At 40.3% G+C, this 26351-nt stretch overlaps 1 protein-coding gene across 1 annotated transcript in view; it reads right to left on the minus strand.

The window, feature by feature from the left end:
• Window positions 1-4660: 4660 nt before the first annotated feature.
• The window catches only part of rad54b (RAD54 homolog B), a 40474-nt gene continuing 18783 nt past the window's right edge, over window positions 4661-26351 (minus strand). Inside the window, 3 exon segments of the mRNA XM_032519456.1 lie at window positions 4661-5464; window positions 5553-5750; window positions 5847-5913. Coding sequence (XP_032375347.1) covers window positions 5244-5464; window positions 5553-5750; window positions 5847-5913 — 486 coding nt within the window. The 3' untranslated portion in view covers window positions 4661-5243.

The raw sequence follows: 26351 nt of genomic DNA on the forward strand, positions 1-26351 counted from the left end.
ACTTGTTTTGCCACCAGCATTGATTTTTCCATCTGTATATTTCAAACAGAATACAACATGAGGCTGTCAAAAGGGTTTTTTGAAAGTGGGGAATCACTAAACTAGAAAAAGACAACAGTTTGAGTGGATAGATGTTGCGACTGCAGATACGGTGTTTAAAGGTTTTCAGGTGGAACAAATAGCTGATTCATTGATAAGTCAAATAGAAAATGAAAAATGCCAAACATTCCCCACTTACAACTTTGTAATTAAAACACTGCTGCGTTTCTTTGTCTAGTACAACAGTAAACAGAAATATCTTTAGGTTTGGTCGAACAAGCAAGCAATATGATGCTATCACCTTGGGCTTTGAGCATTTATTATTATTTTTAAAGACATTATTTTTATAGACATTTTATAGACAAAACAAGGAATTCATAAAATAACCTGCAGTTTATTTGATATTAATAATAGTCTGTAGTTGTAGCCTAATTTCAATGTCAATACAAGATAGAGAGGATCTGCATCTACTACCCATCTGCTTAAATTAGAGGCTACATTAGTGGGTAATTTAGTTTGTATTTTTATTATTCAACAATGAATGCCTCTTTAGAATTAAATTTTGTGCAGGTACCAACGTGAGTAACTGATCCAAATCTCTGCTGCTGTCTGTCTACCCTGACAGATCATTAACGGACATCCTAGATTATAACTAGGGCCAATGCAGAAACCATGAATTATTCCCAAATCCTATTTGCGTTAATCTTGAACTCTACCTTGACATACAGCTGACACATATTACAGTTTTTCTCAATTGCTTAAACACTATCCGTCGCTTGGATGAATCATTTCAACACTTTCGACATGCGTTTTTTAGCAGAAAGACACAACTTCCAGGCGCATTTCCAACACATAATCGCAGAAATGTTTTTCAATAGCAACAACACTAAAGTGAATGAAGGAGTGTCAGACAAATGTAAAGTGAAAGTTACAAGAGGTGGCTCAAAACTGATAACGTGATTTACTGAATAAAAGCTTTGAGAAGAGGCTTAACATGTAAGCCAGAGATCCACTGCCAGCAGCACCAGCATATTGTTAATGGGTTGGAAACCACCAGTTGGTATTTTGTAAATGATCCATCTAGCAACTGACACAAAGGTCCAAAGAGACCCAACATCCCATCACATACTTTCTCAACTCGTAAAAATCTGATTTTCATCTTCCAAAGCACTTTGTCTGTGAGAGAAACAGCGTCCGAGAGCAGGGAGTTATTACAGTAATTGTGGGATTATGCTGCTTTTTTCGGCTGTTGTTTTTCAGGACTTCTGTATCGGGTTGTGGCCTCATCCGTGGGACATGCTGCTATGTATTACACAGCTGATCTGATTTGCCTGACAGATGATTGGGCGACATTAAATCCTTGTTAAGTGCTGGAGCAGGAGCAGGATCAGGGGGGTGGGGGTGGGGGTGCTCAGGTTGACCGCAGACTGGCAGGGTCATGGCGATGGGTGGCTATAGATGGGAGCTGAGCGTGAAGTGACCTCTTTCTTCAGCTTAATATAAAACATACTTGGCCTCATAAGGTCAGGCAGACAGTTGAGATCTAGGCAGAGCTTCCAGTGAGTTTGAAAACAAGTCACTTGAAAAGAAACCCCACTGCTTAAACAACGGTGGGTCGGTTCTATGGCACAAATTGGCCAGAGAAAAGAATTTAGTCAATACACTGATATACTGTTTGATTCCCATTGCGATACATCTACAAGTGTGTCCCTGAGCAAGATCCTTAACCCCTAGTTGCACCAGAGGTGTGCGATCTCTGATACAGTATATAGCAATTGTATGTCGCTTTGGATGAAAGCGTCTGCTAAATGAAATGTAATGTAATGTTTATTTACTTTATTCAGCATTCTGTAGTTGGTGCACATTTCAGGCAACAGATTGCACATATTGATGACCAATTTGTCAACTGATGATAACAGACCAACTAGTACAGACCAGGCCACATGTCTTTTCGCTGTGCACTTATGCAATTCTTAAAAACATACCAACACCAAGCCTTACTCTGCCTCAGTTACATCAAAAAAATATTAAAAGAAAATAATTTAATTATGAATATATCTAGAATACTTAATGAATCATTTGGTCTATAAAATATGGAAAGAAGAGCCTAAGGTGACATCCCCAAATTGTTTTCTTTTGTTCGACCAACAAGTTCTAACATTTGAGAAGCTGGAACCATTAAATATATGTCAAAGGAGTGAGATAAAGAGAAACTGAATAAAAGGAAAACGATCTTAGACGGTGTGTAGTCTTTGTCAACACAAAGATGTGAAATGAACATGTGTACCTCAAACATTATACTTCCAACCAATTTGAAATGTCTCCTGTTAATTTGGATAAGCACATAAAGAAGCCAAGAAAAGATGGAAAAATCTCCAAAAGGCATTAAACGACTGATCAGACATTCATATAATATGTCACAAAAAGTTAGATTTTATTTCCATCATTTACACTTTCAAAATAACGGAAACAAAAAATTGCTGTCTGCAAAAGTTTGGGCCCCCTGCAGAGTTGATAGCATGCACCGCCCCTTTGGAAAGCTGAGACCTGACAGCGTCATGGATTGTTCTCAATCATCGTCTGGAAAGACCAGGTGATGTCACTCTTAAGGATTTAAATGCCCAGACTCATCTGACCTCGCCCCAACAAATCAGCACCATGATGTGTTCTTCTAAGCAGTTGTCAAGAAAACTGAAACTGAAAATAAATAGTATAAATAAATAGCTGACGCTCACAAAGCAGGAGAAGGCTATAAGAAGATAGCAAAGGGTTTTCAGATGCCAATATCCTCTGTTCGGAATGTAATTAAGAAATAGCAGTCTTCAGGAACAGTGGAAGTTAAAGCAAGGTCTGGAAGACCAAGAAAAATATCAGACAGAACAGCTCGCAGGATTGTGGGAAAAGCAAGTCCAAACCCACGTTTGACTGGACGATCCATCCAGAAAGACCTGGCAGACACTGGAGTTGTGCCACACCATTCCACTATAAAGAGATACTTGTACAAATATGGTCTTCATGGAAGAGTCATCAGAAGAAAACCTCTTCTATATCCTCGCCACAAAAATCAGCGTTTGAAGTTTGCAAATCAACATATAGACAAGCCTGATGCATTGTGGAAACAAGTTCTGTGGACCAATGAGGTTAAAATAGAACTTTTATGTCCCATGTATGCAGTCAGGTGCCTTCAACCTTGCTGACTACATCTTGAAGCCCTAATGTACAAAAAGAGCAGGGCTGCTCAAGGCCTGTGAAGTACAGACTTCCAGTCATGCACCAGTATCTAAATCTCCTGCAGAAACACGTGCAGCTTAAACAGCAATAATTCCAGGGTGAATGTTAAATGGCATATGAGAATTGTGACCTCAGTGTGGGTAAATACCAGAATCTGATTTCCTTGGCCATTCGGTCTCTACAATACATTCAGATCTTCCACAGAGGTCCTGGGATCCCAGGGCATACACTTTCAATCTGTGATTCAGCCTCTCCCTCAAAACAACTGTATCTCTTTCTCCCCTTCCAGCAGTGGAAAGTCATTTATTCAATCCATACGCCAGGTCTTTGGGCTGTTTGGCTTGAACGCACGGCTTAATAGAGGGATTGGAAATGTGGCCAGCAGCGGGTAGTAAGAGCTTTACACAGATAGACAGACAAATTCCACCTCATGCACAAACCAGCACATGGCCTGTTGGACTGTTGGAGGAGTGATTTAGATCAATATTACATTTGGAGGAGTGACACTCGTCACTCACCTGACACGTGTCCAACACCAACAAACTGTATCTATCGTTGCCCAAGCAAGGCCAGGGCCGTTGCTCGGGTGACAGTAGCTATGCCACCACTGGTTTCTGTCAAGAAGTCTGTCTAATCTGTTTCCTTGTCTGGACTGTTTATTGTCCATTTTAAGACATGCTAGTGGCATGGCTCGATGTAAATGTCTGTCTGTTGGTCAACCCATCACTTTGGTCCAGACTATAATACCTCAACAACTATGGAGCTGCTAACATGGCCGTAAGCTCTAACTGATGAGCATCTGGACGCCTGCATTGGAATCAACAGTGCCTCAACAGACTTCATAAGAAATAAATGGTATATGTAAACTTTGACTTCTGGTATTGGATCGGCTACAAAAGTTTTAATTCACACTGTGGCCACAGAGAATCAGCAGGTGTCTGCATAATCACCATGCTGCTTCCAGCACGCCACACAACTGACTGCCTGCAGAGCTACAACTGTCAAATGCATAAAGGTAAAGCTGAACCACCCAAGAGACCCATTTATTACACAACAAAGTTGCTTAACGATCACGAAGAGTGGTGAGCATCTAAACAACAATAATTACCCTGTTTATGTATAGACGCATCGTATTGGAGTTCAGTCAATCTGACAGACCTGAGCACAGATCAAATGTTAATTCAGGGCTCGCATGCAAATACAACCACTGTACATAACTCCCACGCAGCAGTTTTGTGTTGAAAAGCATGAACAAACTGGTGTCTAAAATAACAGACTGAACAGATCAGACTATGTTCCACATGAAAAAAACTGCTGGCACTTCAACAAGAAGTGGACACTACAGACACTACATCAGATAAACTGAGATATTATAGTACAAAAATTCAGATTAAAGACTGTTTTGCCCTTCATTCTTCAGATGATTCAGTTCCAGATGACATACTCACTGCACAGATAGCCATGAACTAGATTATTTTCAATGGATGGTTATACACACATTCTTTCCATACCACCCAGGGTCTGTGTCACCTAAACATGTCTCGGTACAACATAAATCCTCTAATTTACACAGTAGATGTTACTCTAGATGGACACAGGAGCACCTTACTTGTATTCTTATCTACAGTGTGTGGATATAAAACATGCCTGGCACACAAACACTTCCAATCTGCCTCATTCAGACATGCACCAAAATGCTGTGCTTTCTCCACAAAGAATTTTTTTAGTGACAAACAAATGTTCACCTCCTTAAAAGCCTATGACACATTTATTTTGAAATTGATTTGATTTGATGAAGTTAACAGTAAATTTCTTTGAATAAATAAAGAAAACAAAGACAAGACATAGAATCTTACAAATGTCGCTTATTGCGGTTGTTGGCAGCACTGTTGAGTGTTTAGTCAAATGTTGTAACAAGTCTGTGTGTGTGTGTGTGTGAGCGTCATCTTCAGTGTAATTTAGCGTGTGTTTGTTTACAGAGCTGTGTGAGACATTGTGGTCTGAAAGGCGAAGGTGATGTGGTTTCGTGAGTGATCGAGGTAAGGATCTGAGAAGGTGTGTGTGTCACCAGAGAAATGTCTCCACTGCATCAGCTCGGACATGCTGAGATGCTTCTGCTGCACCCCTCCACGGTCACCTTGACGACCTAGCTGGCACGGCCTTTCAGAAACCTGCTCGTCGTCCTCTACAACAGCTAATAAAAAAGAAAAAAGCGGGTTAACAAGTCTCAATAAAGTCAAATACTTGTGTCAATGTGTATGGGGCGTCGCCTGTGTGCCCACCCTGGACTGAGCCGTCCATGTTGCAGCCGCAGTTCAGCAGGTCGTGTGTTAGAGAGAGCGTGTCTGTCAGGCTAAAAAGATCTCGCAGTTCACTGGTGGAGAAGCTAGTGTGTTCCACCTTTTTGCCAAGGTCAACCACTGTCCCAGAAAGCCCCTGTTTGGACACCTGTCTCTGAAATATACGCTCCTCAATAGTGCCTGCAAAAAAAACACACACCAAGACAAAGATTCACATCAGTCTGGTAGTTCATGATATGCAAACCATTCTCCTTCAGTGTGTTTGTCTTTTCTGACCTGCAGTGAGAAGACGATAGATGTGCACAGTCTTCTTCTGTCCATCTCTCCACACTCGAGCCATGGCCTGGACACAGTAGAGAGGGAGAAGTTGCAGGGGAGAATTACACAAATGTGCACAGCACCACCTGGTGGATATGTATGTGTGACAAGGTGAGGGTGCTTTTACACCTGTTGTTCAGTTAATTTGGTATATATTATATCATCTTTTTGTTTTGTTGTAGTATTATTTTGTTGTACTTCTAGGTACAAAAAGTGGAGTTTGGTCTTATAATTTGCGATGAGGGCCACAGGCTAAAGAACAGCAGCATCAAAACGTCCTCAGCCATCAGCAGCCTGAGTTGTAATCGCAGAGTCATACGCAACAAAATACAAAACAATTTAAAAAAAATAGCAGGTTTAAAATTATTATTATTAGTTTGTATTTATTTCTGCCATTGTGCTGCTTGAGCTTGTTGTAAGTCCAAAGAAAGAATTTCCCCTTCTCTCTGGTTACGACCAGCTCACAGGCCACAAAAAATAGGGAGATGCACCAATCAACTTAAGAATAATAAAGTAAATTTACTACATAATAATGCAAACATGACGGCGATGAGGTATGGTTTCAGTACAGTATGTCTGAGAGTGTATGGATGCAATGAAAAGGGAAGGTGCAGGGTTGTCAGTATTTTAAAAAAGGAAATATCAAAACAAATAAACTAAGGAGGGTGCTGGGTTAAAAGGGAAATTTCTAAACCCGGTCTCGGGGAAGGGGGGGTTTTTAAACAGCCTGGGGGAAATGCCATGTGCTCCAAGTCTCTCATTACCCCCTCGCCACAAAGTTAAAAGCCCAAAACCACAGTATGCATGCAAAACCCAAAAAAGCTCAGGGCCCCCAAAACTCCTACCTGACCCAAAAGAAAAAGGGCTGATCCTCCCCCGGGCCCCACCCCTTGTTAAACTCGGAACCCCAGTGTGAAACCAGGTGCCGGAGGCCAAAAAGGACCCCCCCTTGAAACTTTTTTCCCACCTTTAAGGCCCTTTGGGTTTAAAAGGCAACGTCCGGAATGCCACCCCTTTTGCAGGGGCTTCCCCAAACCCCAAATTTTAAAAGCCGGGGGTTTTTGGGGCCCCAAAGAGACCCATGCTCAAAAGCACAAAAAAATAGATCTTTTAGAACCCCTTAAAAGGGCCGGGGGATTTTTTCCTGCAAAGGGGTTTAAAACGGTTAAAGGTTTTTTAAACAGCTTTTGAAAAGATTTTTAAGGGCCAAGCTCCATTACCCCCGCCTTTTACCCCACTCATCCGGGGGTTTCCTTTTGAAAAGGGCTATATTGAAAAAAACAGCAACTTTTGCCCCCTTTACTTTAAAAAATTTAAAAAAAAACGGTACAAAATTTTGAGGGTAAATTTTTGGGCCATTTCAAAAATTGCCCAACGGGGAAAATTTTTTTTAAATATTTTAAATCCAAATTTTAAAATGTTAAAATTTAAAAGGTTTAAAGGGCAGGAGGGAAAGGGGGGCCACCACAGGGTCTAAAAGGGCCTGAGGAAGTCTGCCACCAAAGGCCCGGGGTTTCCCCACCCGATGGAGGCAAATCTGGCCCTTTTTTGTAATTCATTGGTGGGGAAAGTCCTTTCGGGTTTTTGACCCCTGCGGGGAAGGTTTGCGACCTTTCGGCTTTTTTTTGGTCAGAAATTTTTTTCCCAATTTTCGGGTCTGTCATCACAGGGGAAAAACCGGGGCCCTTTCGGGGACGACCCAGCCGGGGACGGGTCGCCAAATCGGGGATCCCCCGGGAAAACCCGGGGGGAGTCGGGTTCCCCCCTTTTCCCAACTGAAGGGGACGGGAGTTTGGGGTTGCCCCCCAGCTCTGGGCGCCCGGGGGTTTTTCCTGTGTGGTGGGGAAACTCCCAAAAAAAAAGTAAATAAAAATATGGCCCATTTTCATTTATGGTAGGTTTTTTGGCACATGCCTTTGAAAAAAGATGAACCTATTTTTAGTTTGACAACCCTTTTTCTTCCCAATTTAAAATGCAGGGGGTAAAGGGCCCAATGACTTTTTGTGCCCTAAAAGGAGAAGAGAGAGAAGACACACACACATCAAAAATAGTACAAAAGGGCACCATTTTGAATGAGTTCCATGGCAGGAAATAGCCTTTTTTCCTAAATAAGGGCAAATTTTTAATTTATGACGGGGGTTTTCCAACACCGCCCGGGAAGGGAAATTTCTTTCTTTTGTGGCCCAGTTTCCCTCGAAATTTAACAGACTTTCCCCCAAATTTTTACTGTTTGCAAAAAAGAATTTTTAAAAAGGGATACGGTCAGTGAAAACCCTTGACATAAAGGGGTTTTCCCTTCCCTTTTTGGGTGGGGGGGACCCCGGTCCACAGAAATCCCATAGGTTTTAAACCCGGGTTTTGGCAGCGGGTTTTACAACACATTTAGCCCCCATCCAAATAAAATTTGCAAAAAACCGGGACACGCGTGAAACAGAAAGAAAAAAAAGGGAAAAGATATTAAATCCTTTTTAAAGCACAACTCTTTATGAGGCATCAAAATCAACTTTTTTAAAAAATAGAAGGCTGGGACCCCAGCAGAGACTTTACTAAGTCTCACCGGGGGTCAACACTAAACCCCCAACCCTTTTAAAGAAATGGTTTGTGCAAAAAGGGGTTTACTAAAAATAATTTGGAGCGCCACTGATGACTAGCATACAAAAGGGCGGAGGGACTTTAAAAAAAACAAAACTAAAGTTAGTTTTTTACTGGGGCCCAAATTTTTTTTTTTTGGAAAAACCCTGAACAAAAAACCGGGGAATATAAAAAAAGCAATACGGGGAAAGAGTTTAATGTTAAACCACCCCCCCTCCATACAAACCCCCCAAAACCCAAAAAAAAAAATTTAAACCCTGCAAAGTTTTTCGTTTACCTCCCCCTGAAAAAAAAAGTAAAAAAGTTCCCCAAAAAAATAAATAGAAAAGGGTTAAATAAAAATATCAAAAAAATTATTTTGATACAGTAAAAAGTTTTTGTTACCCACTCTAAACAAAGATAATTTTAAAAATTTTTATAAGTTTTTTCCAAGGTCTTGTCAAAGTCTGAGCGGAATTTAAAACTTTTTTTTTTCCTTGTGATTTCCCTGCCTGGGCTGTGGGTTTGGCACTTTGTTTCCCAATGTTCCATCCGGCCCTTTTTTCCCCTCTGGCAAAAAGGGGCCAAAAGGCCCCTCCTGAAGTTTAAAATCCCAGGGGTTTAAGATTCTTTTTTCTGTAAAAAATTAAATTTTTTTGGGTTTGGGTTTTTTTTTTTTGTTTTTTGTTTGAAAACTAAAGGGGTTTTTAAACCCTCATGTTGTCCTTGCGTTAAATTGGGTGGTTGAGGGAAATAGGTGGGGAATTAAATTTCCCTCCCCCCCTCTTTGCCCCTTTTCTCCTTCCCCTTGCTTCTTTTTTAATCTTTTAAATTCCCCCCTTCTATTTTCTCTTTTTCCATTTTCACTTTTTTTCTCTCTCTGTTCCTTCCCTCTCTTTTTTGTCTCTCTTCTCCTTCTCCTTTCCCTTTTTTTTTCAGTCGTTTAAATTTTCCTTTTCTCTCTCTTCCCCTTTCCTTTTAAATTTTTTCTCTCCCCTTGTTTCCTTCCCTCTTTTTTGGTCTCTCTTCTCCATCTCCTCCTTTTTTTTCCTTGCCCTTTTTAAATCTTTTTTCTCTGCCTTTTTTTCCTTTTTTCTAGTTTTCCCTTCTCCTTGCGGTTTTCTGGGGAGCCCCTTGGGCTGGGTTTTTTTCCCCGGTGGGGTTTCCCCCTTTTTTCCCTCTTTCGAGCCCCCTTGGGGTGCCACTGTTCCTCCGCCCCTCTCTCTTTTCTTTTCTGCTCTGTCAGACTGGGGGCTGGGGCTCAGGTTTTTTTTGGGGGATCTTATCTCTTCCCCCCTTTTGAGCCCCCTTGCGGCCCCACTGGGAATTCTTTCCCCTTCCTTTCCCAACCCTTCTACCCTCAGAGATCCCCTCCTTTGCCCCCTTTTTGGCCCCCCACCTGGTCTTCCAGGGGGCCGACATTTTTCCCCTGCCACTCGGCCTCATTTGGGGATCACCCCGTTCCCCTTTCTTTTCTAACTTGGCCCCACACCCCGACGTCCCCCTTTGCAGCGCCTTCTTCCGTTAATATCCTTGTTTTTTCCCCCAAAAACCCCGGGCCTTATTCCCTTGCCCAAAGACCTCTTGCTAAATTTTTTAGCTCAACAACTTCCTGCTGCTGTTCACAATGGAGCTTTTTAAAAACGCGCACTAACTCTATAAAAACCCCTATTTTCATTTAAAACCCTTCGTTTCCCTCATAAATTCTTTTTTTTTCCGTAGATCCTTTTTTTTCAAAATCATGCCTGCCCGGGGGGACTGTCCCCTTCTTTTTTCCCTTCCCCATTAAAACCACTTTAAAGCTCCAGGGGGTCTGATGACCCCCGTGGGGAATTTGGGTCTTTTTCTTTGGCCCCCCTTTTCCTTTGGAGAAGGGTGTCTCTTCACCCTTTGAATTTCCGGTCCTTTAAATCTTTTTTTTTGGCCCGGAATTTTCCCCTTTTTTAGAGCCTTGGGGTTTTTCCCCCCCTTCCCCCTCCACCACCCGCTTCACTGGGGACCACTCCGCCTTTTTTTTTGGCCTCCAGAAGGGTTTTTCCAGGTCCTCGAGCTCTGCGGGGTGCCCTTTATAGAACCAAAAAAATTTTCTTCAGAATCAAAATCAAATCAAAACCCGTTTTCGCCGGGATGAGGACACAAAACGAGGAATTTGCCCTTTGGGCATTTTTAAACTCACACTGTGTTTAACAACTTATAAACCAAAAACAGAAATATACACACTAATATACACAAAATAAACATACTCTAAACAGAAAAAATAGGGGAACATGAGGGGGCAATAAAGAAAAAACCCTATAGAGGCATGAGTGCAATAAAGAAATCAAAAAAATTTTTTTGGGGGGCTGGGGAAAGGGACTGGGTTAAATAGTTATTTTTATTTACCCAATAGAAAGAAATGACCATTGAACATTTCTGAAAAATAAAATGAAATGAGAATAAAAAAAATAATGAGTGAAAAATGTGAAAATGGGAAGGGAAAATACTAAAAAAGGGGGAATAATAACGTGCTGCAGAGACGGGGGTTACTGGGTTTTGGCCAAAACCTGCCCCTGAAACGGTGGGTAAAGTAGTCAGGGGGTCATCAGAGAGTTTGGTTTTGGGGGTAAAAAATGTTCCTGAATCTTTTGGGTTTTGGCGCCGGGGTTCTGTAGCGCCGCCGAGAAGATATTTTAACAATATTTCTTGCAGTGGGGAGTTTTTTGTGTAGTACTGTTATTATTCCCTTTGGGAAAATTTTTTTGGGGTTTTGAGCTCTGGGACAGAAAAGTGTGTCTTTACTGAAGGACAGGTTAAAGTGAAAGGTGGTGTGCCCTCTCAGAAAGTAAGGCCTTGTTCAAACCACAAAAAGTCATCACAGGACGGTGATTCCCACCCTTGTGCCCTACCTCCACGGAAACCCGAGAATCATAAAAGGGAAGTGGGGTGTCAAACATTCTAACCCCTTTTTAAAAATCTTAATATTCTCCAAAAAAATAAATTTAAAAACGATAATATAACCCTTCACAATAAAGCCCTTTTTAAAAAATAAAACCCATGACTTTATTTGCATCGTGGGGACCCCTTTAAACTTTAATCTTTTTTTAAATTGGGACAAAAACATACTTTTATTTTCCCTAACAAGGGAACCCTTAAATTCGTTAACTCCAAAGAATTTTGGGAAATTAAAACCCAAATGGCAAATAAGCTGTGGGATCAAATGGTTTTTGCCAAAAAACCCAAAGTCGCCCCAGCTACAATGGAAAGGTTTAATTAGTGTAAAGGCTTTAAATACGGGACTTTTCCCGGGTTTGAAAACCCGTTAAAAAGGATTTAAATTTAAAGAATCGGTCTTTAACCACGGAAGGGTTTTTGGACCCAGTTTACTTTTCTATTATACTTACCCCCCTGTATTTAACATGGGGGGGTGTTACTTTGCCCCGGGGTTTTTTAAAAAAAAGGGGGGTTTATATTTTAAAGGGAAAAAAACATTTTTATTTCCGAACATTTTCTTTCCCAAATAATCGGGACCTTTTTTTTTTTAATTAAAGGGCATTTAAGAAAAATTCCAAAGAGATGGGTTTTTTTTTTCCTTTTTTTAATAAAATTTAGCAGGGGGGTGTAAATTTTCTCAAGCCCCTGTACTTTCCAAATCCCCTTTTTTAAAAGGGAGAATTATCAAGATATCTGAAATTCCCCGCCCTTTTAATTTTAAGGGGGGTTTTTTAAAAACCAAGGCTGTTATAAGTACATTTACCCCAGTACTGAACTAAAACCCCTGGGTGTCCTTTTCGTCAAAATTAAAATCGCACTTTTTTTTGACTTTTTTCCACGATATTTTTAATTTTTTTCTTAATTTTTTGCCCTTTTTTTTTCAAAAATTTGGGGGCCCCTTTATTTTTACTTTTTCAAGTAGGAAACAAAACTAAAACTTTGGGTTTTTAAGTTATTTTTGGAATTTACGGTCAAAAACCCCCTTTATGGGGAAAAGGTATCCTAATTTTGGTTAGAAAAGCAAAAATTTAAAATTTATTTGACAAAAATTTGGAAGGGATTTTTGGGGGAAATCACAAAAGGGAAATATTCAATTTTACTATAAAAATTTAAAAAAACACTCAATTTTTTTTTAAAAAGCAAAAAATTTGGGAAAAGGGACCCCCAAAAAGTAAAAAAGTAGAGTTTTGTACTTCCCAAAAGAGCTTTGGGGGAAAAACCCATGTTTTTTGGGGGGAAATTTGAAAAAAAATTTTGGGTTTATAGAAAAACGTTTTGGTTTTTTTAAGGAATTTTTAAAGGTGCCTTTTGTGTTTTAACCCAAAGAGATAAAACAAAATAAAAGACTCAGGACTTTCAGTCTTACGGGTTAAAGGGCCAAATGATTTTTTGCCATTTTTTTTTTCCCCTTTTGGATGAAAGAAACCCTTTTAAAAAAAAAAACCCTTTTTTGAGGGTGAAAAAACCCTGAAATTTTCCCAAATACTATCACCCTTTTAAAAAACATGTTCATGGTTTCTTTTCCCGCAGGTAGGGAGGGGGGGGGGGGGGAAGATTGGCCCCCCCCCGCCCTGGGGGTAAAAACTCCCGGGGATCAAAAACCCCTTTTTTCTTTTCCCCAAAGAAGGACCGTTTGCACACACTGAACCCCCCGCATCATTTCCTGTAAGCTGGAGACAGGAGCGGCACCCAAACCCGGTAAACCTTTCCCTTTGGCCCCCGGCTTTTCCCAAATAAATCCTCAAGTTTCTTTGAAACCTTTTTGGGAAAAAGGGGGGATATTTCCCAATCTTTCATCACAAAGGTTTGTGTGTTTTCTGTGTGCCCATGTGTGTGTTTTCCTGTGTTTCCTTTTTGGGTTTGTGTTTTGTTGTCCAGGGTTTTGGGGTGTTTGGGGGGTCCGTGTGTGTGTGTGTTGTATGTTTTCCGCTGTGGTCGGGTGTTGTGTGTGTGGGCCCGGGGGTGTGCGCGGCCGTGTGTGCCCTGTGTGTGTGTGTGCCCCGTGAGGGTGGTCCTCTTTGTACCCGGGTTGTGGGTGCCCCCTGTCCGTGGGGGTGCCCGGTTGTGTGCCCCTTGTGTGGGGCGTGGTGTGTGTGTCTGTGGGTGTGCCCATGTCCTGTGTGGGTTGTGTTGTGTGTGTCCGATTTTGGTGTTGTTTTTCGGTGTGTGTGTTTTGTGCGTGTCCCCAAAAGTGTGTGCCCCTCGTTTTTCGTGTGTGGTGTGGTCCGTGTGTTTGCCGCGTGTGTGTGTTGTGTGGTGTGTGTGTGTCCAGGTCCATGTGTCCTTTGTTGGTTTCCTTGCCCCTGTGCCCCGGTGTATTTTGGCCCAATTTTTGTGTGTGTGTGTATGTGCCCCCCCAAATGGGGTGTGCCCCGGTGTTTTTGTGTTTGTGGGGTGCCCGTGTTTTTTCTTTTGTTTGTGTTTTTGTGCCCAGTTTGGGTGGTGTGGGTCTCTTTTTGGGGTTCTGTGTGTTGGGGTTATGTGTGTGTTTTTTTCCCTTTGGTGTTTTTGGGGTGGTGTGGGGGGTTTTTAAAGTTTTTGTGTGTGGGGGGTGTGGGGGGGTCCTTTTTTTGTGTTTTGCCGGGGGTTTTTTGTCTGTGTGGGGCCCGTGTGTGTTGTTGGGGGGGGCCTGTCCTTTTTGCCCCGGTGGTGGGGTGTGTTTTGTGGGCCCATTGGTGTTTTGTGCGTCTCCCAAGAGTGTGTGCCCTCGGGTATTCGGGTGTGTGTGTGGGGTTGTGGGTTTGTCCGTGTGTTTGTCTGGTGTTGTTGTGTGGGGTGGTGTGCCCGTTTGTGGGGTTGTGGGTGGGTTTTGTTTGTGTGTGGGGACCAACAGGGGGCCCGCAGCCCACACCCCGGATTAACAGTCTCTGCAGCCAGAGCTGTGTTTTAAACCCCTCGTTTTGGTCTTCCCGTCAAAAAGGAAAAAACAAACTTTTTTTTTGATGTTTTTCTTACGTTTTTTTTTCCCCCTTTTTTAAAAATTTTGGGCAATTTTTTCAATGTTTGTCCCTTTTTTTTAAAATTTTTGGGGGTTTTAAATTTTTGTTTCTTTATCATTGCGTTATTTGAATTTATTGAAGTTGCATTTTGGGGTCCCCGGCCTACACTCTGTCCCCCCTCGAGTTTAGTCCTTGTGTTGGCTTCCCCTCAAAAAGAAAACAAAAACTTTTTTTTTAAATTTTCTCCCCGGGTTTTCCCCTTTTTTTTAATTGTCCTTTTTTGAAGTTAACCCCCCTTTAAAACCCCAACTTTTTAACTGATTTTACGGTTTTTTTTGAATTTATGGTCAAAAAACCTCATTTTTAGGAAAAAACCTAAATTTTTGAGTTTGGAAAAAACGAAATTTAATTTTTAACTAAAATTAAAGGAATGGATTCTGAGGAAACACAGTGGAAATTCCCAAATTTTACCCCAATACTATTTCAAAAACACTTCAATTTGTTTTCAAATGCATAAAATTTAATAAAATGCCCCAAAAGGAAGAAAAGGGAGAGATTTTTACTTGCCCCAAAAAAACGTTTGGGGGGAAACATTTTATTTTGGGGGGAAAAAAAAAAAAACCTGAATGGACAAAAGGGTTCCCTTTATATTTTTCAGCTTCCCGAAAAATCGTTAACACGTCTAAGTCCGGAAATTTTTTCCCCCCTTTAAACATTTTCAAGGAAATTAATATCTAATAAAATTTTTTTTTCGTGGGGTTAAACCAACCCTAATCGCCTTTTTTTTGGTTTTCCCTATGAAAAAAAATCCCCTTTGGGGCATCCCAAAAGGGAAATTTTTTTTAGTAACCTCCGTTTGGGGGTTTCCAAGCGAGCGAGGGCCTAACCCAAAAAGGGAAGTGGAAACCCACAGACTACGATGGGCGGATCCTGCGTTTTAGGGAAAAAAGAGTGGGGGTGTGTGTCCGGGAAAAAAACGGGGATTTAAAAAAAAAAATCCATCCCAAAAACCCACAGATTATTACTCTTGCACATTCTAAATTTTTAATGTTTCAAATTAAGGGCTATTGGGGCTTTATGTCGTTTTCCAAAAATTGCACAAAGACTTTTTCAAAAAAAAGACCTATTAAAATAAGAAAAATTTTTTAAATATGAAATTTTAATCAGGGAAAAAGTGGGCTGCTTTAAAAATTTAAAAATTTAAAACTCCCCCTTTGACACCCAAACTTTCCCCCTTGTCTCTCTTTATCCCGAAGCTTTTTTTCAGGGGCTCTGTTCGATGTCATTCACCGCCCGATTTTTAAAATTTATTCCCTGTTGGAAAGCCATACTGTAAATTTCCCCCGTAGAAATCTTTGCTCTAATACTCAAAAAAAAAGGGGGACAGAAATTTAATTTGGGGGAAAACTTGGCAAAACGCGTTTGAGATCATGCCTAAAAGTAGGGACCAGTTTCATTTTTGATTATGAAAGGTTTTTTGGGTACAAACATTTCAAAGCGACCTTTTTTTTCAAAAAGGGGGAAGGGAACCTTTTTTAAAAAAAAAGTTAACCCCCCTGTCCTCGGGTCAATTTCCCCCAAAGGGGAATTACCCACACTCTAAAAATTTTCTTTCCTAACGGTTTTTGGTTTTCCCGTTTTTTTTACAGAAATTGTCCCTAGGGAAAATGTTCCAGTTGTATTTTTGTTTTTTTTATTTCCAAATTTCCTTTTGGGGGAATTTTTCTGGGGTTCGCAGCAGTTCCCCAGCAGGTTCCTGGATAAGGGGAGGTCAAAAAGGCCCCAAAAAGCTTCAAAAAGGGGGGACCCAACAGTTCACCCCTGGGGTAAAAACCCCCAAAACCTTTAACAATGAAACAGGTTTGGCCCAAAGGTTTACTAAAAGATAAAATTTTGGGGCGTAAGCATGGGCACAAGCAAAAAGGGCGGGGGGACTTTAAAAAAATAACTAAAAATTAGTTTTGACCCTTAAACCAAACTTTTTTTTTTTTTGGGAAAACCCGACAAGGGAAACCCGGGAAAATTTAAAAAAGCAATAAGAGGGGAAAAGTTTAATGGGTTAAAAACCCCGACCCTCCCATTACAACCAAACATCATTTTCCCGCAAAGTAAATTTTCCCTTTCCTCTCCCCGAGTAAAAAAGGGCAAAAGTTGGGCCCCAAAAATAAATAGTAAAATAAAAAAACTGAAAAAAAATACTTGGGGTACGTCAAAATTTTGGTTTTCCCATTTGGGAAAAAGATATTTAAATTTTTTAAGATTTTCCCAAATGTCTTGTCAAAGTCTGAGCTGATTTTAAAAGTTTTTTTTTTTTTTGTTTTAGCTCCTGATGCGTAGGTTTTAAATCACGTTGACCCAAAAAGTCCCCTCCTGAGCCTTTTTTCGCCTCTGGCTCAAGGTCCGGAAAGGGGCCCCCCCTGAAATTTATAAAAAACCAGGGGGTTTAAAATTCTGTTTCCCCGTAGATAAAATTTTAATGATTGTTGGGTTTTTTTTTTTTTTTTGTTTTTTTTTTTTTTGGGGGAAATGAAGAGGTTTTAAACCCCCAATTTTTTCCTTTCGGGAAAATTTAGGTGGTTGAGGGTTTAAAAGGGGGGGAATTCAAAATTCCCCCCTTCTCTCTTTTTCTTTTCCTTTCTTCTTTTTTTTAGTCGTTCCAAATTTCCCCCCTTCCCCTCTCTTTTCAAATTTTTATTTTTCCCCTTCTCTCTCTCCCCTTTTGCTTTTCTTCCCCTCTTTCTTGTCTCTCTCTCTTTTTCCCCCTTTTTTCTTTTTTTGTCCCTTTAAAAATTCCCCTTTCTCCCCTTTCCCTTTTCCTTTTTTTTTTTTCTCTCTCTCTCTTTATTTTCCTTCCTTTTTTCCCTCTTTTCCCCCTCCCCTTTTCTTTCCTCTGTCTTTTTCCCCTTTCCCTTTTCTGCCTTCTTTTCCTTTCTTCCCCACTTGGCCTTCCCCCCTTTTCGGTTTTTTGGGGGACTCCTGGAGCTCGGTTTTTTTTCCAGGGGAGGTTTCCATTTTTCTTCCCCATTGAGCCACCTTGAGGGGGCCACTCGTCCTCCGTCTCTCTTTCTTTTTCTCACCCCTGTCAGAATGGGGGGGCTGAAACTCAGGGGTTTTTTCTTTTTGGAGGATCTTTTATCCTTTTCCCTTTGGGGCCACCTTGCTGTCCCCTCGGCCCAATTTTTCTTTTCTTTCCTTTCCAACTTCCCCCCCATTAGGATCTCCTCCTTTGCACCCTCTCGGCCCACCTGGTCTTCCAGAGCGAAACTTTTTTTTCTGACCCGGCCTCATCTGGATCCCTCCGTTCTCGTTTTTTTTCTAACTTGGCCCCCCACTCGAGTTCAGTTTGCAGCGGGCCCTTTTCTTTCCCTTTAAAACGGTCGTTCCCCCACAACGACCCCGGCCCTTTTCCCCCTTGTCAAAAACCTCTTTCCAATTTTTTTAGTTTAACAACCCTTTTGGGTGTGTTCACAATGGGGTTTTTTCCCAACGGCCACAAATCTTCAAATTCCCTTCTTTCATCTTCAAATGCTTTGTTTTTCCCCCACAGATTCAATTTTTTTTTCGTCAGATCCTTATTTTTCAAAAAGATGCAATTGACCCTTTTCCCCCAGGCCTGTCCCCCCTCTTTTTCCCCGTCTTTTTTGAACCCGTTGAAGGTCCAACCCGCTGACTGACTCCGTTAGATTTGGTCTTGGGGCCAAAATTTTCCCTTTAGAAGGGAATTCTTAACCTTTAGTGTCTTTGGCCCTTCAAGGGTTTTTTTGATGGATCTTTCTTTTTCTAAGCCTTGGGGATTTCCCCCTTTCCCCCTCCACCAGGCCAGCATTCAATGAGAAACCCGCTCCCCCTTTTTGGTTTTTGGGCCCCCAAGGGTCCCTTCTCAGGCCTCGGCTGTGCGCTGGTTTGCCATGATACCACAAAAAAAATTTTTTTTTAAGAAAATTTTAAAAATTTTCTTTCGGTAGGGAGTATTTTGTAGTTTTTACTGGGAGTATTGCGTTTAGAGAAATGTTTTGAGTTTTTAGCTGTGTGACAGCAAGGTGGGCCCCTTACGAAGGACCGGGTTTTAAGGGAAAAGGGGGGGTCCTTTTCCGTAAAACAGGTTTTGTGTTTTAAAGCCAAACTTCATCACAGAGTTTTGATGCCACAATTGTGACATCCCCAAAACCTTCAACAGCAGAACATCAAAGGAAATGTGGTGGGCACACCTCTAACCCTTTTTTAAAAACTTAAATTTTCCAAAATTGTAATTATAACATAAAATAATTCTGTAAAAATTTTTGTTTTAAAATCCAAAAAATAATGCAAAAAAGCAAATAGCAAAAGGTGTGGGGATAAAGTGATTTTGAAAAAACCCCAAAAGTCGCCTCAAGCACAATGAGAAAAGGGGTAATTGGTGCGGAATTTGCTACCTAGACTGTATATTTTTGGGCGGGTTTTGGTTTTCTACGGGACGGTTTTCCCGGTTGTAAAATTAAAGGAAATTTAATTAAGAATCGTCCTAATCACTGAACTGGTTTGGGCCCCCCTTCTTATCATTCCGTTTGGGACCGATTTCCCAAAAATTTGGAAAGTGATAGTTTAAAGGCCCACCTTAACGGTTTAATTTAGATAGTGCAACTGTTAAAAATTTCTGTATTCGTCCCCTGAAGCCCTAGCTCCCATGACGCCATTTTAAATACATAGCCATCACCCGCGTTAGCATCCCATGTGATTAAATCCGGGGTCTTCCAATTGGGGCCAAAATGAAGAGTTGTAGGGAATTCCCCTTTTCCTTGGCTTTTACAAAAAAAGCTAGGCCCTTTTAAATTTTCCTTTTGGGTTTTTTAGAATTAAATTAACAAAAGGGGGGCATTTAAAATCATTTTTTTGCAAACTCCACGATGCGATAAACAAATTTTAAAAATTTGTAAAATTTCGTGGGGGGTCCAACATAGAACAAAAGTTTAAAAATCGAGGGAATTTCAAAAGCATTTGTTTTGTAAATCCCTGAGCGAGATTTACAGTGGGTCCTCTCCCTGTCTGCCCGTAAATTTTCTGCGCCCCACACTGCTCCCCTGCCAAGGAAAACGAGACAAACCCAAACAAAACAAAAAGAAGAAAACAACAAAGTGGGAGTGTTCCCGCAAAGCCCCCACCTGTGCAAAAATTTGGGGCCATGGAGACCAGGGGAGCAGAGACACAAAATCCCCCCCCTTTCACCCCCCCAGACCCCTCAAACCCTTCCCCAAACCCCCACCCTTTTGAGGATTTCGCGTCCCTACTGATGTCTCCACACACCCTTTTCCCCTTTTTCCCCCAAACATTTTACACCCCTTCCCCACCCCTGGCTCAACCCCGGGGAAAAGAAAACGCCCCGCACCCTACCCCGGATTCAGAAAACTCCTTTTCCCCCCCGACGAAAGGCGCTTTGTGCAAAAACTGCAAGCACTTTTCTATATGTGCCCGGGGCCCGGGTGCAGGAATAGTGAGGGCTAATGACTTTTTCCAAAACAAGCCCCGGGCCCCGTGGATTCAATTTTCCCCCTTTAGTTGTGATGGAAAAAAGAAAAGGTGAATAAGCACTTAACGCCCAAAAAAGCAAAAATTTGCATCCCCTTCCTCGTCAGCACAGGGTTGTCCCAAAAAAAGAAAAACCCCCACCCCTAGCCTTTTTAAAGTCGGCCTTGGCAGGAAAAACATTTTTAATCAAAATTTTATTTATAAAACACAAATTTGATTTTTAAAGTTTTTAATTTAAACCTGGTTAAAACCCAAAAACAGTGCTGTGTTGTCATCGCCCAGCTCCCCCTAACTTCATTTTTTGAGTTTAGAATAGAGTGAATTAGAAAAAGGGGGTGGGGGTCGTATTTTTTTTAATACTCAAGGGGCCACTGGGGGACGAAAAAAATGTTTTGGAAAATTTTTTTTTTCTTTTTAATTTTTTTCTCTTCAATTAAGATTTTCCCCCCAAGCATTTTCTAATATCAAGGGCCCCCAAATATTTTGCCCTTCATTGATGACTTCCCCGAAATGCTGTTATAACTGTTTTTAACTTTTATTGTGTAATCATTGGGGTGTTTTAACATTCTGTTGAACCCCCCCGGGCCGGGGGACCAAAGAACTGTGTTGTGTTTTTGGAAAATGGACTGACTCAGAAGGGGACAGAGACCACTACAATAAGGGCACCTTGGACTTTATTGGGCTCCAAGGGGTTTAAAATTTCCCAAAGGGTTTTGGTGATGACGGGTCTCTCTGACATTCCTGTGTTTTCTTTAACGGCCCATCTCTGTGCCCAAAAATGTCCCCAAAAAAAATAATCAGAAAAGGTACATCACTGAAAAAAGTGACCCTTTATACAGCTTTTTTCTTACCCCCCCGCCCTCTCTGGGCTCTTTAGTCACTTACTTTTAATTTAAATTTTAACTGTAAAAAACAAAGGTTTTTTGATGCCATTGGCCCCCCCGCTAAGGGCAAAATTTTCTTGGGGAAAGAAAAAAATCTCCCTGGAGAAAAAGTTTCCCAATGGGAAACAGAAAAAAAAAAAGAGTGTAGGAAGCTGAACGGGTGGGGGGAAAAAAAATTTGGGTTTCCCTTTAACCCCCTATAAAGAAAAGACTTCCATTTTTAAATTTTGGGGTGAGGAATGCAAGGAGGGCCTTTTTCCTTTAAATTTTTTAGAAACAATAAAAACTTCACATGCTTTGTTTTTTTTTCCCTTGATTTAATTTAAAAAACCCCCAGGGCCAGTAACCCTCTGAATTTATCTCCCAAGGGCCCGCAATGACTTTTTCCTCCTTCTTTTAAGACAAAATTTGAAATAACAAACCTCAGTGCCTCCCTATCAAGGTTTAAATGTGTTGTCACGTGTTTTAAGCAAAACATTTTAAAATGACAAATTTAAATTAAAACAACCAAAGAAAAAACCCGGAGGAATTATAAAACATCTTTAAAAAAATCCTCCTTTTCCTTTGGAAAATTTTCCAAAGGGTGTTTTCAAAAGTGTTTTTGTTTTTGGCTTCTGATTTTCTACAGATTTGAAAAACGTTCTTCGTCAGGAATCTTTTTCCCCGGCCCCGAAAAAAGCCCCGTAATCAAACCTCTTTAAAAAAAAAACCAACTAGACAAATTTAAAAAGGAAACAAATAAGGCCGTATCAAACCTTCCGGTTTTTAAATAACCAATCATGAAAAAAGCGGGTTTTTTCAACTTTGCCATTTTTCCCGTCCCCTAAAAAAAAAGTTTTTATATTTCAGGCGGGTTTCAGCCCCCAAACACGAGACGGCTCCGTTTAAATTTTTTTGACAAACCCCCTTTAAAACAGGTTGGGCAAAAATTTTTCATTTTACACGGTGACCACCGGCCCTATTTCTAAAAACCCATTTGGAAAAAAGGGTAGGGGCTTTTTGGCTCAGTACTAAAAAGGTTTTTAAACCCCCCTTAAAAATAGGGTTTCTTTTTGACAATAGGGAATTAACCCCCGAGCATACCCAAAAAGGAAAGTGTGGATTCCCCCGGGCCCATTCTGGGGCCTTTTTCTTTTAAAAACTCATGCTTCCCCCCTGGCCCGATTAATGGGGAACCAAAAATTTACCATAGTTTCGGACGACACCAAATTTTCATAACCTTATCGCCAGGGGACTATGTCCCAAAACAAAACTTTAATAAGGCATCGAAAAAATTAACCTGGATGTGCCCAAAAATTTTGAAATTAAAAGAGGGGAAAAAAAGGGGTGGTTTTTTTTTGGAGCAAGAGAGGAACGATTTTAAAATTTTGCGCCCCAGCTTCAAACAACCCAATTTTTAAAAAAAACAGAAAAAAGCCAAAAACTTTGGGGTTTTGGACTAAAAACCCGAAAATTTTAAAAGCCCCTTAAGACAATTACAAAATCAGCCCTACAACCCCTTAAAATATTCAAGGGGTTAAAAGGGCTTATGTGTCAAAAAGGTTTTGGAAAAAAAAAGGCCATTTTTCATCTTCAGTAGACTTGACCTGTAAAGGTGTCTTTTCGGTCCCTAAAAAAATTTTCAGACAGCTGCAAATGAATTTAGAACGCCTTTCGGTCGAGTCCTCACTTTAAAACCAAAAAGGTGGGTCCATTTACTCCAGTTCTGACTTTTTTTACACTGGGTTCCTGTGTTCCCAAAAATTGAAATTTCCCAAATAAATCTTTTTAGTTTTTTTAAATCCCCTTAACGGCAGGGGAGGCCGGGGGTTAGGCAGTAAAAGGCAAATGCAAAGGGGGCAAACCACCAGGGGGCCCCCCCGGCCCGTGCGTTTCCTTAAAGGGCCCTTAACTAAAAAAAATAACCCCCCTTCTTTTACCTGATCAAAAACTCATAAGTCCAAAACGGCCTAAAAATGTCTGGTGCCCAGGGGGGGAAAAAAAAAAAAAGAAGGAAAAGTACAAAGACAGAGGTTTAAAGTTTCATAAAAGTGATGAGAAAAGAATTATTTTGGGTTATGCAGAACAATGATCATAATAGAAATTTGCCGTTTGAAATTTTTGGCTAAAACAATAAATAAAGCGCATTTGTTTGTTTTAACCATTAAATGTTTATTTAGCAAAGGGGGGGCCACCTAAAAACTTGCCAGGGGCCCCAATTTTTTGGGCCGGGGGCCCTTTTAAAATTTTTGGTTTCCAAAAAATTTCTGACTGTACTACAAAAATAAACCCCCCGACCTTCCCGGTTTATTGGACAGGTCTACTTTCGTCCCAATCCAACTAACGGGGGGAAGCAGCTTTTAGTTTTTTTAAATTCCTCAATCGGGGAAAAAACTCCGAAACCTGTAGATCCCCTGCACTCCCCATTTTTTTAAATTTAAAGGGAAGACCTTTTTTTTTGATGTTGCCTTTCTTTTAAAAAGGGCCCCCCGTTCATTTCTTTAAATTTCTTTTTGTGCCCTGTAACTTTTATTTTTGTTATTTGTTTTTTAAAAAGACTATTCATGTGTTTTTCCGGTTTTTTAAAGTTTGATTTTTAAAGGGTTTTTTTTTGTGTTTTATCTTTTTAAATGATTTTTTGTAAAGCAATTTGAATTGCCCCTTTTCGAAATGTGCTTACAAATAAAAACTGCCTTCCTTGCCCTTTAAATCCGTAACCCCCTCTGAGTGTGCTGTAAATCTTGATGGGGGTTTCCCTTTGGGTTTTTTAAAAAAGAAGGGTGAGGGCGTGAGTGGGGTTTGTGGGGTGGGGTGGGTGTGTGTGTGGTTGTGGGAAATTTTACTTAAAATTTTCGAAAAAATGTGAAATTGTGCAAAAGGGTAACCAAAAAAATTTAAAAAAATTCTTTTGAGAAAAATGATGAGGGTTTTTGGGGATCCCTTTTCTTGTCTTTTTAAACCCGTAATTTAGAAGACCTGGGCTGGAGACCATGGTGGAATGAAATTTTTTAAATAGCATACATTTTGAGAGAAAAAATTCCCTTTTTCTGCTTGAGTTGAAAAGTTTACTTCCAAAAAAAAAAACCAAACATCCCTCTGCTTCAGCCCAATGGTCTGGGTTTTGACCCTTTTTGGTTTTCTAAGTTAGCTAAGGTTTTCAAAAAAAGGTTAGGTAAAAAAATTAAATTTTCTGACTCCTTTTTCCCCCTTTTTAGTTTCAATATGCCTATTGTCATTTTGCCCCAGTTAGCATGTTTTTCAATTTCAATACTTTGGGCATGGTTTTTTCCAATTTTTTGGATTTTCTTTAAGTTGCCAAATTCCCCCAAAATGTTCATTTTTTTGTTCGAAATTGTATGGGACGCATTCTAGTGTGGTTTAAAATCAATAGGGCTTTAAACCACCCCGCGGGGGTAGGGGTTTTTGAATAAAAAGCCCATGACCCTTTTCAAAAAAATGTATTAAAACGGGGGGGGCGAGGGGTAGAGTCCCTTGGGCTCAGTTTCTGCGGTTTCCCCGCACTGAACGGGAAAAACATTCAAAAAACTTTGTTTAAAATTTTTAATATTTATTTTCGCATTTGGATTAAAATATGAATACAAAGGAATTTTACTTTGACTTTTGTATTTTAAAAAAGGCTCCGTTTAAAAAAATATTTGGGCATTTTTTTCTGTGCAACCCAAAAAAACTCTCAGTAATCTTAAAAGGTTTTTAAAAAAAAACCCCACTTGTTTTGCCCCCCAGCATTTTATTTTTCCCTCTGTATTTTCAAAGAAAAACATGGGGGTCAAAGGGTTTTTTTTAAAATGGGGAATCCCTAAAAAAAAAAAAGAAACATTTGATGGATAATGTTTCGACTGCAGATACGGTTTTAAAAAGGGTTTTTAGGGGTGGAACAAATAGCTTTTCATTGATAATCCCAAAAAGAAAATTAAAAAACCCCAAACCCCAAACCCCCCTACCAAATTTTGGGAATTTAAAACCCCTGCGTTTTTTTTTGTCTAAAACAACCGTTTTAAAAAGAAAAATAGCTTTTGGTTTTTGGTTCGAACAAAGCCCCCAAAAACCCCAAATTTAATTTCTATCACCTTGGGGTTTTTGCCTTTTTTATTTTTTTAAAGGGGCTTATTTTTAAGACTTTTTAAAACCAAACAAGGGAAATTTATAAAATAAACCCGCAGTTTTTTTGATTTTAAAAACTGGAGTTGGGACCCAATTTCAATGCAAAACAAGATAGAGAGGTCGGAAACTACTACCCAAACGGGGTTTAAATTTGAGGCACATTGTGGGGAAATTTTGTTTTTATTTTTTTTATTCAAAAATGAATCCTCTTTTGAATTTTAAAATTTTTTGGGGAGGTAAAACCCAAGTGAGTAAAATGATCCAATCTCGGGGCCTTTCCCGTTTACCCCACGGTGATTAACGGGCATCCTGGGTTTAACCCTTGGGGCCCAAACAAAAAACCATGAATTATTCCCAAAACCTATTTTTTTTAAACTTGAACTACCTTCTCAGGAAAACATATTTCAGTTTTTTTTAATTGCTTAAACACTATCCCTTTGCTTTTTGAATCATTTTAAAACCCCTTTTTACAGGGGTTTTTTAGCAAAAAAACAACTTCCCGGGGGGATTTTTAAAACCCCTAAACGCAGACAGGGTTTTTTTCTCAATAGCAACGACACTAAAATGAAGGAAGGAGTGTCGACAAATAAAGTGAAAATTACAAAAAGTGGCTCAAAATGATAAGGAATTTTTTGGGTGTTTTTTTTTCAGGCTCTGTATCGGGTTTTTGGCCCCACCTGGGACATGTTTCTATTTTTACAGAGTATCTGTTTGCCTGACCGAATTGGGGGACCCCCTTTTTAAACCTGGTTTTCGTGCTGGGGGGGAGGGCAAGGGGCAGGGGGGGGGGGGTGGGGGTTTCAGGTTTACCCCAGATGGGAGGGTTTTTCCTGGCGATGGGGGGTATAATGGGAGTGAGCGGTGAAGTGACCTCTTTCTTTGCTTAATTAAAAAAATATTGCCCATAAAAGGGGGGGCAAAAGTTGGATTTGGGAGAGCTTCCAGTGATTTTAAAAAAAAGTCACTTGGAAAAAAAAAGGCCCCACAGCTTAAACAACGGGGGGCGTTCTATGGGGACAAATTTGGGCCAAAAGAAAAAAATTTAGGCAATCCATTTTTTTTAAATTTGATTTTCCCTTTGGGTACAATTTCAAGTGGGTCCCCCTTTACAAAATCCTTAAACCCCATTTACCCCGAGGGGGGGGATCTTGTACAGTATATGCAATTTATTTCGGTTTTGGGTGAAAGGTCTCTAAAAAAATTAAGTAATGTTTTAACCCTTTTTTCCCCGGGATTCTGTAGTTGGTGAAAATTTCAGGCAACAGATTTCAAATATTTATTACCAATTTGCAAATTTTTATGATAACAGACCAAAGTAAAACCAGGGGCCCCATTTTTTTCGCGGGGCCTTTTGCAATCTTAAAAACCCACCAACCCAACCTTAAATCTGCCCCCGTTTCATTCCCAAAAAAATTTTTAAAATTTTAAAAATTTTTAATTTTGAATTATCCCCCAAAAACTTAATGAACATTTGGTCTATAAAAATGGAAGAAGGG

The sequence above is a fragment of the Etheostoma spectabile genome, chromosome 6, assembly GCF_008692095.1.
Source record: "Etheostoma spectabile isolate EspeVRDwgs_2016 chromosome 6, UIUC_Espe_1.0, whole genome shotgun sequence".
Lineage (NCBI taxonomy): Eukaryota > Metazoa > Chordata > Actinopteri > Perciformes > Percidae > Etheostoma > Etheostoma spectabile.